The sequence below is a fragment of the Parasteatoda tepidariorum genome, chromosome X2 (genome assembly GCF_043381705.1).
Source record: "Parasteatoda tepidariorum isolate YZ-2023 chromosome X2, CAS_Ptep_4.0, whole genome shotgun sequence".
Taxonomy (NCBI): domain Eukaryota; kingdom Metazoa; phylum Arthropoda; class Arachnida; order Araneae; family Theridiidae; genus Parasteatoda; species Parasteatoda tepidariorum.
The window spans coordinates 38,522,671-38,540,072 of NC_092215.1; the positions used below are offsets into that span (position 1 = coordinate 38,522,671).

The 17,402-nt window shown below is 28.8% G+C and overlaps 1 protein-coding gene across 2 annotated transcripts in view; it reads right to left on the minus strand.

The window, feature by feature from the left end:
- LOC107436206 (glutamate receptor 1-like) overlaps positions 1-17,402 on the minus strand; it is a 148,960-nt gene that overhangs the window by 96,031 nt on the left and 35,527 nt on the right. For both annotated transcript variants that reach the window (XM_016047817.3, XM_071188134.1), the window contains exon 2: positions 11,771-11,923. In XM_016047817.3, coding sequence (XP_015903303.3) covers positions 11,771-11,923 — 153 coding nt within the window. The remainder of the gene's footprint in view (positions 1-11,770; positions 11,924-17,402) is intronic.

Sequence of the window (17,402 nt, forward strand, 5' to 3'; positions counted from 1 at the left end):
TCTGTAATTTTCTTTTGTTTTATCTTCATTTTGAACTTATGTAATGAGTTCTGTTTACTTGAAGCTTATGCGTAATAAATGAAACTAATTGTTTTTCTTAATTTTCTTCGTGTTTTTTTTAGGAAAGTGTTATGATTCTGAGTCTTTTAGTGATTAGTGTTTGAGTGAATTCAATAATTTTCTGAGTGAATTCAATAATTCTTCTTCAATGATATTCAATAATTTCAATAATTCTGTAATTTTCTTTTGTTTTATCTTCATTTTGAACTTATGTAATGAGTTCTGTTTACTTGAAGCTTATGCGTAATAAATGAAACTAATTGTTTTTCTTAATTTTCTTCGTGTTTTTTTTAGGAAAGTGTTATGATTCTGAGTCTTTTAGTGATTAGTGTTTGAGTGAATTCAATAATTTTCTGAGTGAATTCAATAATTCTTCTTCAATGATATTCAATAATTTCAATAATTCTGTAATTTTCTTTTGTTTTATCTTCATTTTGAACTTATGTAATGAGTTCTGTTTACTTGAAGCTTATGCGTAATAAATGAAACTTATTGTTTTTCGTAATTTTCTTCGTGTTTTTTTTAGGAAAGTGTTATAATTCTGAGTCTTTTAGTGATTAGTGTTTGAGTGAATTCAAAAATATTGGCAATCATCAATTGATTTAGGTGAAGTTGTTAATACTTTAATATTGTTAATACTTTGGTGAAATATGAAAATGCAACAACATTAAAATCATAAAAGAAAAAACAAAATAAACTATCAATTTTGACACAACTATTAACGGAATTAACTTTAAAAAAAGGCTCAAGTAATTGAAGTCCTTCCAATATAAATATTGCTTAAATTATTTACATGATGCTGATATATGTGACAAATCATTGTGAATCAAATTTAGTAAGAAAATGTAATGAAACATCATGAATGAAACATCATGATTAGTAATGAAACATCAAAATGCAACAATTATCATTAAAATATTGAGAAAAGAAAAAAATAAACGAAATTTATTTCTAAATGGACTTGCTTTGCTTAAACGACTCAAATAATGTAAGTGACCCAACAAAGGTGTCATTCCTATACAGTTATTGTTTAATTTGTTTTTATAATATTGGTATATATTACTAATAATTGAAAATCAAATTTAATAAATCAAAAATGAAATGATTAATTTTTACCATTTTAACGTGCTAGATAGTTTAAAAATATTAGCAGTTCACAATAATTTTAGGTAATGTTTCTAACACTATAAATTTATGAAACCTTAAATTGTAACAATTAGTATTAAAATCATTAAAAGACAACAAAACAAACTACTTTTTAGCTCTGAATGAACTTATTCCACATTAAAGAAACAAAAATACGGTAAGTGATCCAACGAAGGTACCTAACCAATACATATATTGTTTAAAATGTTGAGACAAAGTGTATATAAGTCACTAATCATTGAAAATTAATTTTAATAAATCAAAAGGAAAATGAAAAATCATGAAACTTGCTGCAGTTTTAAAGTGATTGGGAGTTTAAAAATATTGACAATGGATAGTCAATCAAGATGATGTTTTAAACAGTACAATTTAATAATTTGATGAAGCATCAAAAGGAAATAATGACTATTAAAATGACATAGAAAACTAAATAAGTAACTACATAATTTTTTAACTCTAAATTGACTTATTCCACTTTAAAGAAACAGCTTAAATAATGGAAGTGACCTACAGGAGGTACCTTTCTAATACACATATTGCTTATATAATAATATTAATAAATGTTACCTTCCTTGTAAATCAAATTTAATAAATCAAAAATGAAATGATAAATCGTAAAATTTTCTACCGTTTTATAATGATTTTAATCTATGTTATTATTGTAAATCAAATTTAATAAATCAAAAATGAAATTATAAATCGTAAAATTTACTATCGTTATATAATGATGTTAATATATGTCACTATCATTTTAAATCAAATTTAATAAATCAAAAATGATAAATCGTAAAATTTACTACCGATTTATGATGATGTTAATCTATGTTACTATCATTGTAAATCAAATTTAATAAATCAAAAATGAAATGATAAATCACAAAATTTACTACCGTTTTATAATGATGTTAATATGCGTTACTATCATTGTAAATCAAATTTAATAAATCAAAAATGAAATGATAAATCGTAAAATTTACAACCGTCTTATAATGATTTTAATCTATGTTACTGTCACTGAAAATCAAATTTAATAAATCAAAAATGAAATGATAAGTCATAAAATATATTGTTTTATAATGATGTTAATATAGGTTACTATCGTTGTAGATCAAATTTAATAAATCAAAAATGAAATGATAAATCACAAAATTTACTAATGTTTTATAATGATGTTAATATGCGTTACTATCATTGTAAATAAAATTTAATAAATCAAAAATTAAAAGATAAATCGCAAAATTTACTACCGTTTTATAATGATGTTAATATATGTTACTATCATTGTAGATCAAATTTAATAAATCAAAAATGAAATGATAAATCGTAAAATTTACTACCGTTTTATAATGATGTTAATCTATGTTACTATCATTGTAAATCAAATTTAATATATCGAAAATGAAATGATAAATCGCAAAATTTACTACCTTTTTATAATGATGTTAATATACGTTACTATAATTGTAAATCAAATTTAATAAATCAGAAATGAAATGATAAATCATAAAATTTAAAGTTTTATAATGATGTTATTATAGGTTACTATCATTGTAAATTAAATTTAATATATCAAAAATGAAATGATAAATCACAAAATTTAGTACCGTTTTATGATGATGCTAATATATGTTACTATCATTGTAAATCAAATTTAATAAATCAAAAATGAAATGATAAATCGTAAAATTTACTACCGTTTTAAAATGATGTTAATATATGTTACTACCATTGTAAATCAAATTTAATAAATCAAAAATGAAATGATGCATCGTAAAATGTACTACCCTTTTATACATTCAAGAAAAATGTATCGTAAAAATGGTAGCAGTCGTCATGTATATTGCACTAGGTCACTAGTTGTATATTTGAAATGCTCTTTACTTGTTCGTGATATTATGTAACGGGTGAAGTCAATATAAGACGTTTATACTCTTTGCATATGTTAAATATTTTTTCTCTACATACTTATGTGTACGATGAAAACTCAGAAGCTCCCGAGATGAGACATATTTATGTGTATACTTTTAAGCAGTTTATTTTTTATTTCTCAAATATGTTTTGCTGTCGACAGTCTATGTTTGTAAGCAAGTAAACAAATGTTTTATTCATGCATTCATAAAAGTTTATTTCGGATAGAAAAAAAAAAGAAATATCGAATAACAAACACAATTCATATGAAACACATTTTGAGTTTTCGGACTCTATTTTTTTTCAGAATATTCGCATATTTGCATTTGAATCTAAAAATATACTGATATTTTTTCTTACATGGATAGCATTACCTTGAAATACTAAAAACACTGTTTTAGTTGTTCTTATTTTTAACATTGTAATATAAAAGCTGGATTATTTTTTTATAACTTTTGATAATCGAAACTAATAAAAAGACGCATTATTCATTAAGGCGAATTAAATTTAACTAAAAATATAAAGCTTTACGTTTCTTGCAGAAAAAGACAGTATTGTTTTGGTTATTTTTATAAAGAAAATTTCCCTTTTAAACGAAAAAGAGATTCATCATTTTTATTTCAGTTTTATTTTAATCCATAAACGGTGAATTTTTTCGATTAAATCTAATAAAAACATTGACTTCATACTTAATAACGGTTGTTTTTATTAAAATATTACCGATACTGAAATTTTATGATATGTTCTTAAATGCTTTTATAAATCAAAATTTGAATAAAGAAATCAGAAGAATATTTTTTTTTTCATTCTAGTAAATATAAATTTACATTATCCGTATTATGCCAAAGTAATACAAAGCATAACGTATCCCAGTAAAGTAGTGTCTATTTCGAATCCCATTATAATATTTCATTTTATTTTATAAACGTTATTGAACAGCTGACCCAATTTTTGGGCTTACGACTACTAATGTTCACCTCCTTATCCTTATAATTTCGAACTGAATCCAGAAGACAAGGGAACTCCTGGATCTATTGGTAAGGGGAACATCTACTGTGTAAACCCTAATTGAAAACAAACATCCACATTTTTAAACATTTTGACTGAAAAGGTATTTTTTTAGATTAATTAAAAAGACCGGTTGCTAAAATATTAAAGTAAAATACTTTATTTGTAAAAAATACCCATAAGCAACAGCTATATCTAATAATATTTTTTAAATATTTTTTTTATAATTATTGAGTTTACTAATTTGCTTGCAAGACAAAGCAAAATATGTTGGATAAAAAATAAACTGTTTTATTTTTTCAACATGTTCTGGAGATTTAAGGTTTAGTGAACAGTTAGTAAACACAAAAGAGCATTCTGGCTTCTACAAAAAGAACTCTTAAAACGAAAGACTTGAGCAACCGCTCTTTTTTTTTAATTTTAAGTTTCAGAGTGGTAAATTTCGATATTCCATTAGAAGGAATATCGGAGACTGAAATTATCGAGTTTACTAATCTGCACGTAAGACAAAACAAAAGATATTGTACAAAAAATAGTTTTTTTTATTTTTACAACATGTTCTGGAGATTTAAGGTTTAGTGATGAACGGTAAATAAACACAAAAGAGCTTTCTGGTTTCCGAAAAAAAAAATCTTATAGCAAAAAACTTGAGCAACCACTCTTTTTTTTCATTTTAAATTTCAGTATGGTGAATTTTGATATTCAATTAGAGGGAATATCTGAGACCAAAAAGTTAAAATCTTAGGTTATAAATATCATTATATCTCTCATGGTTTTTCCAAATACGTGAGATTAAGCTAACTTTCCAAAAGATCGTGACCTGAACTTATGTATTTCGAAGATGATTTTTTGTTGAGTTAAAATGTTAGCTGTAAAAAAAAAGAACTTTCTGCTTTCCTCCAACATAAATGTTTTCGTATGGATGTTTAAAATTCAGTAGAAAGTTTGCAACAGTTTTTCGTTTACCTGTGAAATTAAATGTTCGTCTCAATCTTTTGTAACTTCTAATCCGTATATTTTTAATGTTTTAATTAAAAATATATGGATTAGAAATTTAATAAAGTAATAAAAAGGGAGCATAATTTGAAAGTATCAAATTTTAAATTTTTTTATTAATAATAGAACAACTTATATTTTCACCTTCCTTAAAATACGTTTAAGTTCAAACAAAAAGAAATGTGTAGTTACATATGCATGTAAACAGTACTTTTTAATGAAAATATTGTAATTGAAAATTAAAATACGATACTTTAAATAGCTAAAAAAACCAATAAGGCATCACGGTAGCTAGATTTTATAACATTCGTTTTTTACGAAAGTACATGCACTATACAGAGTGTCCCAGGATTATTTGGAACAAACTTTAAGTGGAGGTAGGGGGCATCACAAAGGATTCAGAAGATTTGCATAACATCTCAACTTCGAAAAGGTCTTCGTTCACCGTTAAGTGGTGGATTGAACGAGGTAGACTGCTTTCCTGGCCACCACACTCTCCTGATTTACGCAGAATGGATATCTTTATTGGGTTGTACTGAAAAATACGGTGTACATAACACCTCTGAATTCCGAAATATAAATGTGGTGGCAAAAACCACCGGTGCTGTAGCCAAACGGGTACCCAACGAAGCTCAGGTGTATTTGAGGAAGCCCGCCAATCCATAACTCGACGGTTTAACACATGCATTGCTCACAATGGTAGAAACTTTGAAAAATTTAGTGACTTGTTCTAATATCATCTACCACAGCAAGTGTAATATTTTTGACCCATAAATATTTAAGATGATCTCTGCTTTCCCAAGTAAAATTGATGACATCAACGTCTATATAAAAATTTAAACCAAAATTTCTACGATGAAGCAAAAACCTGTACCACCAGCAATTTTAACTCACTCCTAGATATTGAATTAATTGACGACAACACTAAATTTGGCCCAATCTCTGCCTTTTTCCTCAGGGATATGACGTTGCCCTAGCACACGAAATACACTCTCGATTTTTGGTGCTGAGCTCCACCTCTTCCTCCCACCTCCATTCCACCTCACTACTCCTCATCATCGAATTACTATTAAAGATGAATCAGTTAATGCCGCTTCGCAGCAGCGCACCGAGATGTATATGATTTCTACCATTCTACCATTCTGTTTTCCCAAGTCAAAACTCTTAATGGTAACATCAAAAAATTTTGATGATGTACGTTGGTTTCAGTGCGATTCATAATGGTGTCTGTAGATTTCTATGGAATTTTAATTCTGATGAAATGCTCCCATGATGGTTTTTCATTGATTGACTAGCATATATGTGATGGTTACCATCTTGAATTTCCATCAAAAACCATCATACAGCTTGATGAGATTAACAAATCTGCTCAACATCCCAAATTAGAAATTAGGAACTTTTCGTGTTGGGCCAACATAGCATGACCATCATGGTAGGATGGATTTTTATAATGATGAAGCATATTTTACTGGTTATTATTATAATTTTTTCAATACAAACTCACATGCTTTTTGTTGGGACCATCAATACTGCCCAACGCTTTGATATTAAAATTGGCCTAGCTTTCTGGTCAGCCAGTCACACTCTCTTCACTTGGGATTGATGGTCAGGCTTACATCAATTCAAAAAGTGGATCTTAGTTTTACATGGTACGTTAACCAGCGATGATCTTTTAACTGTTCACCGAAGCAAGCGAAGGGAGCAACTTTTATGCCACCTCTGCTCACGCACAACTTCTTAGCTTTACTCTTTTTCTTCCTTCACAGAAAAAAGTAAAATTTTTCTGGCAGTTTTCGTTAAATGAATTTTCAATTTATTTAACCGACAATTTGTATTTATAACCCAACAATTTAATATTCGTAAAATATAGTTGTTATGTAAACATTACTTCATGTTGAAAAATATTCGACACAAAATATTGTCAACATGACATGAAGAATACACCATTTGACATCAATGTGAAATGGTTTATCATATTTGAGTTTATTATATCATGAAATAAAAAATGAAGTTCCATTATTAATAGCAAACAATACTTGATAGGTAACTTGTCTAGTAATGGTAAATCAATACGTCCCATCATCAGATGATGGGTGTTGTTGGTTCGCCAATACCAAAAATCATTCGATGATTGCCTTCATAGTACTAGAATATCAAATCCGAAAATGATGGAAGTTGTTGTCCTAAGAATTTCAAGCATAACCCATTGATTGACCATCATAGTACTGAAGCAATATTTTTCATCATAAGATGATAGAATTTGTTGCTCAAAGAATTTCTGACATAACATGTTGACTGACCATCATATAGTTAAGTATCATCCTCCAATATGAAATGATGGAAGATTGTTGACCTATTGAAATCCATTACCACCTGATGGGAATTGTTGGATGATGGTTACCATCAAATATTGCTGATAAATCAAGAAACCAACATAAACAGTTAAAACATCTTTATGGTCCCCTCAAGAATTTTTTCTTGGACTCAAACTCACATATAAGTTTTTCGGTAGACTTATGAGACCGCTTGTTACATATAGCGTTTTTAATCCTAATTCAACAAAAATAGTAAAAAAAAAGTGATTTTTTTAAAAAAACTTAACCTTAGAGAGATGAAAGTTTGCTGATTTGAAATTAAAGACGTGAAAATATCCAAGATTCAAAATATTTCATGGAACAGAAATGAAAATTAGTGTGTACTTTCTACTGTTATTTTCATTTTATTTCATTTTATATTTTTACCAGTTATAGTCACGAATACCTAAATCATAAATAAATTATTGCGGTACAAGATCTTTTAATCGAAAAACAATATTGAAACCTTTAAAATAGTGCAGTTTAAGAAGATAATGGGAGAGTCCTATCGGCTCCTTCCTCTTTTTCTCGTAATTCTAACATCAACGGCGAATCACTGCAGAGTATTCGAAATCAACAGCATACCCAACAACTGCATAATCAACAGATCCCGATCAAAATCGAACCATTTCAAGGAGGTCGAGGACCTATACAATGTTACAACTGCCGAAATTATGGACATACACAAAGATACTGCAATGCAACTGCAAGGTGTGTAAAATGCGCTGAAAACCATTGGTCTCATGAATGCAACAAAGACAGAACAACACCTCCAAAATGCTGTAATTTCTACACCGGCCACACAGCCAACTATACTGGGTGCGAGACCCGTCCCAGTAGAAGGAGCCCTCGGGCAACATCAAATTCGACGCCTAAACTTGCTCACCGATTAGTGTCATTAATCAACGAATTACAGGAATTGCACAAAAAAGAAGAAGTGCTCCGCCTTCTGCGGGGATCATCGGGGAAACATCTCAATCCCAGTGAGTTCTATTTTTATTTTCAAGAATCTCAAGTTAAATTCACTGAACTTTTCACAGCAGACTTTTAATTAAGTTAAATTAAATTACATTAATATTTATTTTCTGATAATATAGCCAATTTATGCATACATATTTATCAACTTATGCACGATAAATTCTTCTGAAAATTCTATTGTATTTAATGAGCAATACTTCTCTGATAAAATATATTTACTGCATTTTCTCCAAATATGTTGTTATTTTATCATGTATCAAGGTATGATTTATCTATATTCATCAATTATGTGTTTCATTTTTCAAAAATCAATTATTTTACATACAAATCATGTTTTATCTTTATTTTTAATTTAAGTCTACAATCAATATTTCTAATGTTATATAAAACCGTCTATTTGACATATTGAATTCTTTCATTAATTTATTATTTCTCATGCAAACGGCTCGATTTTTTATGGCAACCACAATGTTTACCAAATCAATGTATTTTACCTTACTGTATTGTTAATGATGTATGGGATAGGGGCCTCTTTGAGGCCCAGGTGCCCCGTTTATTTAAATAAAGGAAAGGAAAGATCTTTTAATTCTCTAAGAGAAGTAATGATTTTGAAAAAGAAATTTCTACCACATAATACGTTTTTTTTTTAAACAGCTATAAATGAGAAGGTAGGTGCCAACCTGTTTAAATGCTTTTAAAATCTGTATTTGCATTTCAATTCATTAGAGAAAGTATTTAATTTCGAAACGAAAGTATTGTTTCTGATCATTTATCTAGAAAATATTTGAAGCAAAATATTATATCATTAACATAAATGTCGGGGAAAAAAAAGCTTTCATAAGTTGATTATAAAACAAAACAAATAAAGTCCAAGAGAGACTTACTTACTCCGGAAAAAAATATAGTTTTTTTCAAAAAGAGGAAAAAGTATGTTCTTTTTTTCAGAATGAATAAAATACGTTTTTTTCTTGTTGCAGTCATCGCATTGCATTTGGATTTCAGCCAACCGAAAAGATTAAAGAAATACATTATTGAGTAGTGCTCATTTAATAGAGTCTATTACTTATTCTGTCACTTGCTGTGCCAATATTCTTCTGTTTATACGAAAATAATTCTTAGTTATATACCAAGAAAAATAAACATATAAATATTCTCTCAATTGTTGGCAATTGCTCTTTTACCGTTTAGCAGAAACATAATTTAAATATTGGTGTAATTTTTTTCCAATCCGAATTTTTCATTTTAAATTTATTTTTAAACTCTATAAAATGTTTTGAACTCAACATTAAAAGTTTTTGACAATCTTAATGATTAATGAAAAACATTTTTAAGTAGTGTTCATTTAATAGAGTCTATAATTTATTCAGTCTGTTGCTGTGTTATTATTCTTCTGCTTACGCGAAAATGATTCTTACTTATAGAACAAGTGGAATAAATGCTTTAATTTGAAATTCTATTTAAATATAATTGTTAGAAAAAAGACAATTATTTAAAGGAATAAAGCTACTTAAAATTTGTGCATAGGAACAGAAGTAAATCTTATTAATTCGAGCAGTAGCACGTGTAAATTAGCCAACCAATAATTAGGAACAAAACTGTAAAATAATTTCGATGAATAAAATGTTTTATAATTTTAAAGTTTCACTTACAAAAAGTCAACGAAGAGGAAAATTTTACACATGAATACAGCTATTATCTAGTAAAGTATTACAAATAATTTTATCATAGCAGTCGAAACCAACATACCAAACATTCATTTAATTGCACTTGTTTAAAATAAAGCGAGAGTTAATTTCATACTTTGTTGAGTTTCAAACTTCATTAACCTGCGCAATAAATTAAATTTTGTAGAGATACCTTCATCACTTTCGCATTCGAACAATTCATTTTAGTAATGTGAATGTTGCTTACGCATAATAGAGCATGAAGAAGGCTGCTAGTAATGTAAATAAAACTTTTAGATATTTTAATTATTGAAGATTTTATCATAATTTCCATAGTTGTGCTTCATAATTAGCACTTAGAGTGTTTCAATAACTTTCCCTGTTTGCTGCTTACACGCAGGACCATCACCTCCTACATTAGAAATCCTCCACATGGTTTTTTATACGTACTTTGCGCAGACTATTTAAAATGTGAACCAGTGGTGTGCATGAAATTAAATTCTATATTAAAAGTAATTAAGAGAAATTTATCACTTACATTTGAAAATTGAATCTGTAGTGGTTGACAAGTAAATAAGACAAATCAATTATACTCATAAATTAAAAAAAAATTATAGACATATATTTGCTACCACTTTCTTAGTTTTACTAATTTTTTTATTAAATGGCTCTTTCGTTAATTGGTTTGCCTTTATAGTGGTCTGATCGGACTACCTAAAAGAAACCGTGTGAAGGCTTTCAGTTATAGGAGGCGTTGGCTGGACACACATAACACAATAATGAAATCTTACCTATATGAAAATGTGGTAACTCATCTGATTAAATTAAACATATAATTTATGCATTTAACTAAGTTTAATTTCATTATATTATAAGGATCAAGAAGTCCCCTTTCCACCAGGCTAACCGTGGGATATTTTTGTAGTTTTCCTCTCCCTGTAACGCAAATGTGGTTTAGCTCTGTCAAAAAGTTCTCCACGAAGGCAAATTTCTCCCAATACTTCATCCAAGAGTTCCCTTATCTTCTGGATCGGTTTTAAAATTGCAAGACTACGGAGTTGAACATTGGTAATTGTAAAAGTTGTCTAGAACCAAATATTAAGTTGGCTGTTGAAAGACAATCATAAAAGAAAATAGTTTAAGCATGCTTAAAGAGAGCCGGATGTTTATCTTGTTGTGTTTCAAGTAAAGGTGAGAGGTGAATTAGGAATTTGCCTACATGAATGCTTTAATACTTATTTCACTACTATTAGAAAAAAAGTTTTTTCGAAGCACGTAAAACCAAAAGGATGTGAAAGGTGTAGATTGAGAAAAAAATCTGTTCCACTCATTTTTACCATTTCTGACATACATTTATTGAAATAATACCATACTGAAACAGTGGTAAAAAATAGGTAGGGGTTTTATCTGTTATGAGTTATCTATAAAACTAAATATATTTAAAAATCCAATTGAAAAATAATAAAAAAAAAGATTTACAGTTCCATTTTAACGTCACACTGGCACATTAAAAAGGTTTATATGCGTTATAATTATTCCTTTGCAAATAAAAAATGGAAAAAGGTAATAAGAGTACAGATAGAGAATTATGCTAAATAATTTAATCAATTAATTTTTAACAAATATCATTTTTAATCAGAAAATTATTCTACTTACATGTTTGTCCAATTTTATAAGAATCATCACTATCTAATACTTCAACAACAGGCTCCACTTTAAACCTAGCTTGAGAGTCATTATTGTTGTGATATGACACTGCGTAATTAAACGCTGTTTGCATTTCTTCAGAGCCAGGAGTAAAAATAGCACCTAATAAAAATAAAAATAAATATTATTATCATCATTATAAGCTTTCTAAAGTGTTTTGATATTCATAATTTTTCAATTATCTCATTAAGAAGATGCGTGCAACATGGATAAATATTAAAATAACTTTTGTTTAACACTAGGTTTACGGACGTTTCTTATATACCTGTCTCTACGAACGCACGTCAATTTGACGCATGAACGAATACATATAACAGCAATTACAGAGATGCCAACTTGCTCCGGAAAGCAAATATATATTTTAAAGTGGTATTTTATCAATTGTGATTCTTGGTTTAGTAAATTCAATTTAGAACATTTTTATCAACTACTATTTCTAAATAATTCGTAGGCTTGCATAATTCACCACTTTTTATTTGCGAAATTTACTTAGTAGTTATTTGCCGTTTTTTTTATTATTTTGGCGTGTCCGGAGCAGTTGGCATCTCTAAACTTAGAAAGGCTGGTACGTAAATGCGACTGTCGGAGCAAAAGAGTTAATAATTAAGTAACAGTACTCGGAAAATCAATCTACAATTCCGCAAAAAAATCCTCTAAAAAAAGAAGTTTGGAGCATAGAAAAAAAAGTTTTTCAGATTTACTTTTGATTGACATATTTTTGTTTTTAGCGTGCTTTTGTAGGCGGAGTCGTCACGTTCTTTCAAAATGAAAATTAACAAAGAAAAATGTGTGCTACCACTTAAACTTTTTTTTCAAAAAAAAAAAAAAAAAACTTCATTTGAAGAGAAAAAAACCCTAGGGACAAAATTAGGTTCCTATTTCGGTTAGTTCATACCCTCCAACTTATGAGGATTTTGAAAATAATTCTTTCTAGTGGTAGCGAACCAAAGTAGAAATTTTTAAAGCAAATGGATCTCTCATAAAACTTTTATCAGAACNAAACGTCGATTAATCGACGGCCGGTCGGTATGCGCTGAGAACAAAACGTCGATTAATCGACGGCCGGTCGGTAAAGTGTTAAGACATTAAATTTGCTACCGTCAGAAAAGAAGATTTCTGAAACTACTGAAATTCCGCAGCAGTTGGAGGGTATGAGTATAATGATAAATTAAAACTTTTTACCTGTTACATATTTTGCTTCTTTTTTTATAGGCTTAGTTAGACAAAACTACTTTTCTACATAGATTTCCTTTTTCACAGATTGAAGAAATCTGTCAAAAATCATATGTTAACCATAACCTACTAGTAGTATTGTATAGTTTTTATAGTTTTTATATAAAATAAGGTAAATTACGAAAAAAATCGAAAAATTTCCTATTCTGATTAAATTTTCTGATTTAAAGTAATCTTGAAAATAAAATCGTATGAATTTGAATCAAAAACATTGACTTAGCTTTCACATTTGTTACAAAGTAATTGTTATTGGAATGAAAAGAAATAAACATGGTTAATGTTTGTACCTTTTGCAATCATGGCACTTATGTCAGGTTTTATTGTCTCAGTAAAAGTGTAAATATCACAGAGAAAGACAAACTGCTTCGATTTGAATGAAAGCCTTAGATTCAGCGTTAATCTATTGAAATTGATTTTTTCTCGACTTACAACAACATTTTATTATCAAGTAAGACTTTTTTCTACTACTAATGCAGAGATGCCAACTTGATCCGGACAGCAAATATATATTTTAAAATGGTAGTTTATCAATTGTGATTGTTGATTTAATAAATTAAATTTAGTAGATTTTTATCCACCACTATTTCTATATAATTCATAGGCTTATATAATTCACCATCTTAGAGAACTTATGTCCTTCCTATCCGACGGAGTTTTGCATACCTGCCAACTTTTAATTCCTTCAATTATGGTTTTTCCCAGTGGTATTAAAACGGAATTTCAATTTTAAGCAACGAAATACGTTGTAACTGAAAAAACTTGAGCTGAACAAGGTGAGAGTAACGCATAATAATATATATGCATAAGATTTTTAAAAATAGTGGTGATCAAAATCATTCAAAAATTAAGTTTATAAAAGAAAAAATAGCTTATAATTACTACCACTTTAAAGGTAAAAATAAAATTTTACGCCAAATGCGTAAAAGTTGGCAGGTATGGTTTTGTCCCGTAAATTTTGTAAATAGCTGTAAATACTTGTAAATAATTTTGCGCATTTATTATGTATTTCTCCTTTTCCCTAAGGCTATGTGGCTACTGTGCACCTGAGAAGCTCGGGGGTATGACCTCGAAGGGAGGCGAGGCAGTCTGCCACAAAAAATCTTCTCTCTCTCCTAAACTTGTTTGCTCAATCTCACTACTTCATTTTAATTTTCTCTCAGTAAAAGATACTGAACCCCAACTTTCACCTTTCAGTTGCGCTTCGGCGATTTATTATTTATTTCCATTCAGATGAATTAGTTAGAGCCCCTAGCGGGGCTGATGCTAAGATAACCATCACATATGAGTATGAGCACTTATGTCATGCTATACCTTTCAAAAAGCAAGCAAAAACAGTCAAATATTTGCAAAATTTATTTTGTACTTATTTACCGTTTTTAAACAATTTTTTCCCGTCCGGAGCAGTTGGCATCTCTGCTAATGCTAATTTTGTCCGCAATACCATTTCTTTTGATATGTACCGTTTGGCCACATGGGTGAAAGCGGGAAGGAAAAGAAGAAAAACTGGTAGTAAAACCATTTCAGTTAAAACTGCTTTTTTGGAGAAGTAAATCTATTCTCTTCTATTAAAAAATATCTACTTTTTCTTTAGAAAAAAAGGCATATTCATATGCATACTATAATTGCAAGAAAACTTTCAGTAGCTACAGAAATTAAATTTTTCTGGTAAAAATGCTAGAATGAAATGTTTTTCGTACCAGTTTTTTGCTCTTTTCCGTCTTGGTGTATGGCCCGTGTCACACTGATAGAACACGTCTTTTTTTTAAAAAAAAGAAAAGCAAATCGACTGTTAGTATCGAATGGATACTACAGCTGACTAAACATGTAAAAAGTGGTGATTAATAAAAGACACAAACCTATTGAAAGTGATTAAAATTAGCAACTTTTCTAGTATGTATCTTTTAGTTTATTACTGAAGGAGATTGCAGAAACATAGCTGCCAACTCTTCCGGTTTTCCAGGAAGATTTTATTTTCATATTTAAAGGACTAGCGAAGTTCATGTTATTTCACAAAACTTTCTGAATTACAATAATAATTTTAAATCAGTTTGACCACCACTACATATAAATAATTACAACAAATATATAAAAGCATATTACAGACATGCCAACTTGCTCCGGACGGCAAATAAATATTTTCAAGTGGTAGTTTATCAATTGTGATTTTTGGTTTTAATAAATTCAATTTAGTAGATTTTTATCCACCACTATTTCTAAATATTTTGTAGGCTTATATACTTCACTACTTTGTAATAGTTATTTCATGCTATACCTTTTAAAAAGCAAGCAAAAACAGTCAAATATTTTCAAAAGTAGTTTGAAGTTATTTACCGTTTTTTTAATTATTTTGGCGTGTCCGGAGCAGTTGGCATCTCTCATATTAGTCCTTACGATAGTGAATTTCAACTTGATTTAAATATAAATATATTTTTGAGGAAGATAGTTTTTTGGTAATTGTTTTACTACCACTTGGAAAATCCATTCTAGAAAAGAGTGAATGTTGGCTGGTATGCAGATATTTTTTTTTGCATAAATATGAATAATTTTCAATGTATGTCATGTTGGTAGTTACTATTGAATAATTAAGTAAATTAAACATGTATTGAGTTTTCCCCACTTGTTAAATTTTTAGTCGTCTGTAGTACCCCTGACATTGCACATTTTGTTTTGGAAGGAATATTTTGTTCCAATGTCAAATTCTACGAGATATTAAATTGACTACATTTCTTTCTTATAATTTAACAAATACTACTTTTTTTTTAATACTGCAGCACATCAGTAACTCAATAACAAAAAGAAGACCGACAGTCTTACTTAGGAATGACACAGATACCTAAAAATGTAGAAAGTGTTAAAAACGTAATTCATTTTTATTTATTTAATTCAATAATCATTCAATGGTAACTGCCATCATGATGTACATTGCAAATTAGATATTTTCAAGCATATAACTGAAGCGGTTAGTACAGTGGTGAAGGGGGTATGCAACATTTCAGCGAAAATAAGCTTCTTGTTGATTTTGGAATATCAATCACCGATTATCAAGTACTAGGCAATTTTCTAGACTGACTAACGAAGAGAATCCAACGATTTGGAAGCAATTAAAGCAATCTTTTCACAATTGACTCAGTTTTAGTTTTTCTCAAAAGTGCAGATTTGTAACATACCTCTTTTAAACATTGACCGTATCAATTAGAGATAATGCAAGCAAGATAAAAATATAGCTTGCATTCACTTTCAATAGTAATATGAAAGACATGTACTAAAAAGGTTACTAATTTTAATCTCTTTTAATAGTTTTTTAGTTTTTTATTAGTTACCACTTTTTACAATTTTAGGTGCCATTGGGACCCCTGCATACTTTAAGAGCTAGTAGAATGTAGAATAAAAGTTCTTTCAACATCAATTTAAAAGTTACAGAGAAATTTTCAAATGAAATTGTAGCATTTTTTTAGTATGGTAAGTATCTTAAATAAACAATACAATTCGAGTCATACAAAAATAAGTAATGGAATACTATTAATTTGGATCTGAAATTAGCTAGAGTGACAGTTTGCATTCGAGGTTCTTTCAGAGGTAAAAAAAAATTGAAAGCAACCACTAAAAGTATACAGGAGGAATATTCATTATTTACACGCCAACCATGTAATATCTGAAGGCGACCAAATAGTCATAAAATTTGTAAAGGCTTTTAGACGCCGTAGATGTCTTTTCCCAGTGATATATTGGATCGTGTCATATATTCATCACGATTTCTGATGAAAATAAAGAAAAATAAAAGGAAAAATGAAAGGATACTATGATCATGAACTAGAAATAAGTTGCTGCGACCACAGTGCCTATAAAATCTAACGGAGTTTATACTAAGTAGACTGCAATGAGATTTTGATTGCAAAGGGTTACCTAATTAAATCAAATAAAGTCCTAAACCAAAGCATCTATCCAAACATTGTCCAACGCAATTACTTACCTTAAAAAGCAACATTGAAATTCCAAGAGACAACCGAGCGTCTCTAGATGAAGGTTATAAATCGACCAGACACTCTAACCAGACGCTACAAGTTTGAGATAATTAATAATAGTGTATAACAATATATAATAGTGGTAATCATGTAGGAAAAAAATAATTATATGAAGTTAACAATTTATATAATTATTTCCTTTTCCTTATGGTGAAAACTAATCTACAGCTTACGTTTTAATACAGTATATACCGATGCCACTTCTTAATGAATAAAACAGGCTAAAATTAATTATACTAAAATTAAAGTAGCTAAAATTAGAATAAAATTAAATAAAATATAATTTATTTTGAGGAAATTCAAAATATTTTTTCTAATTAAATATT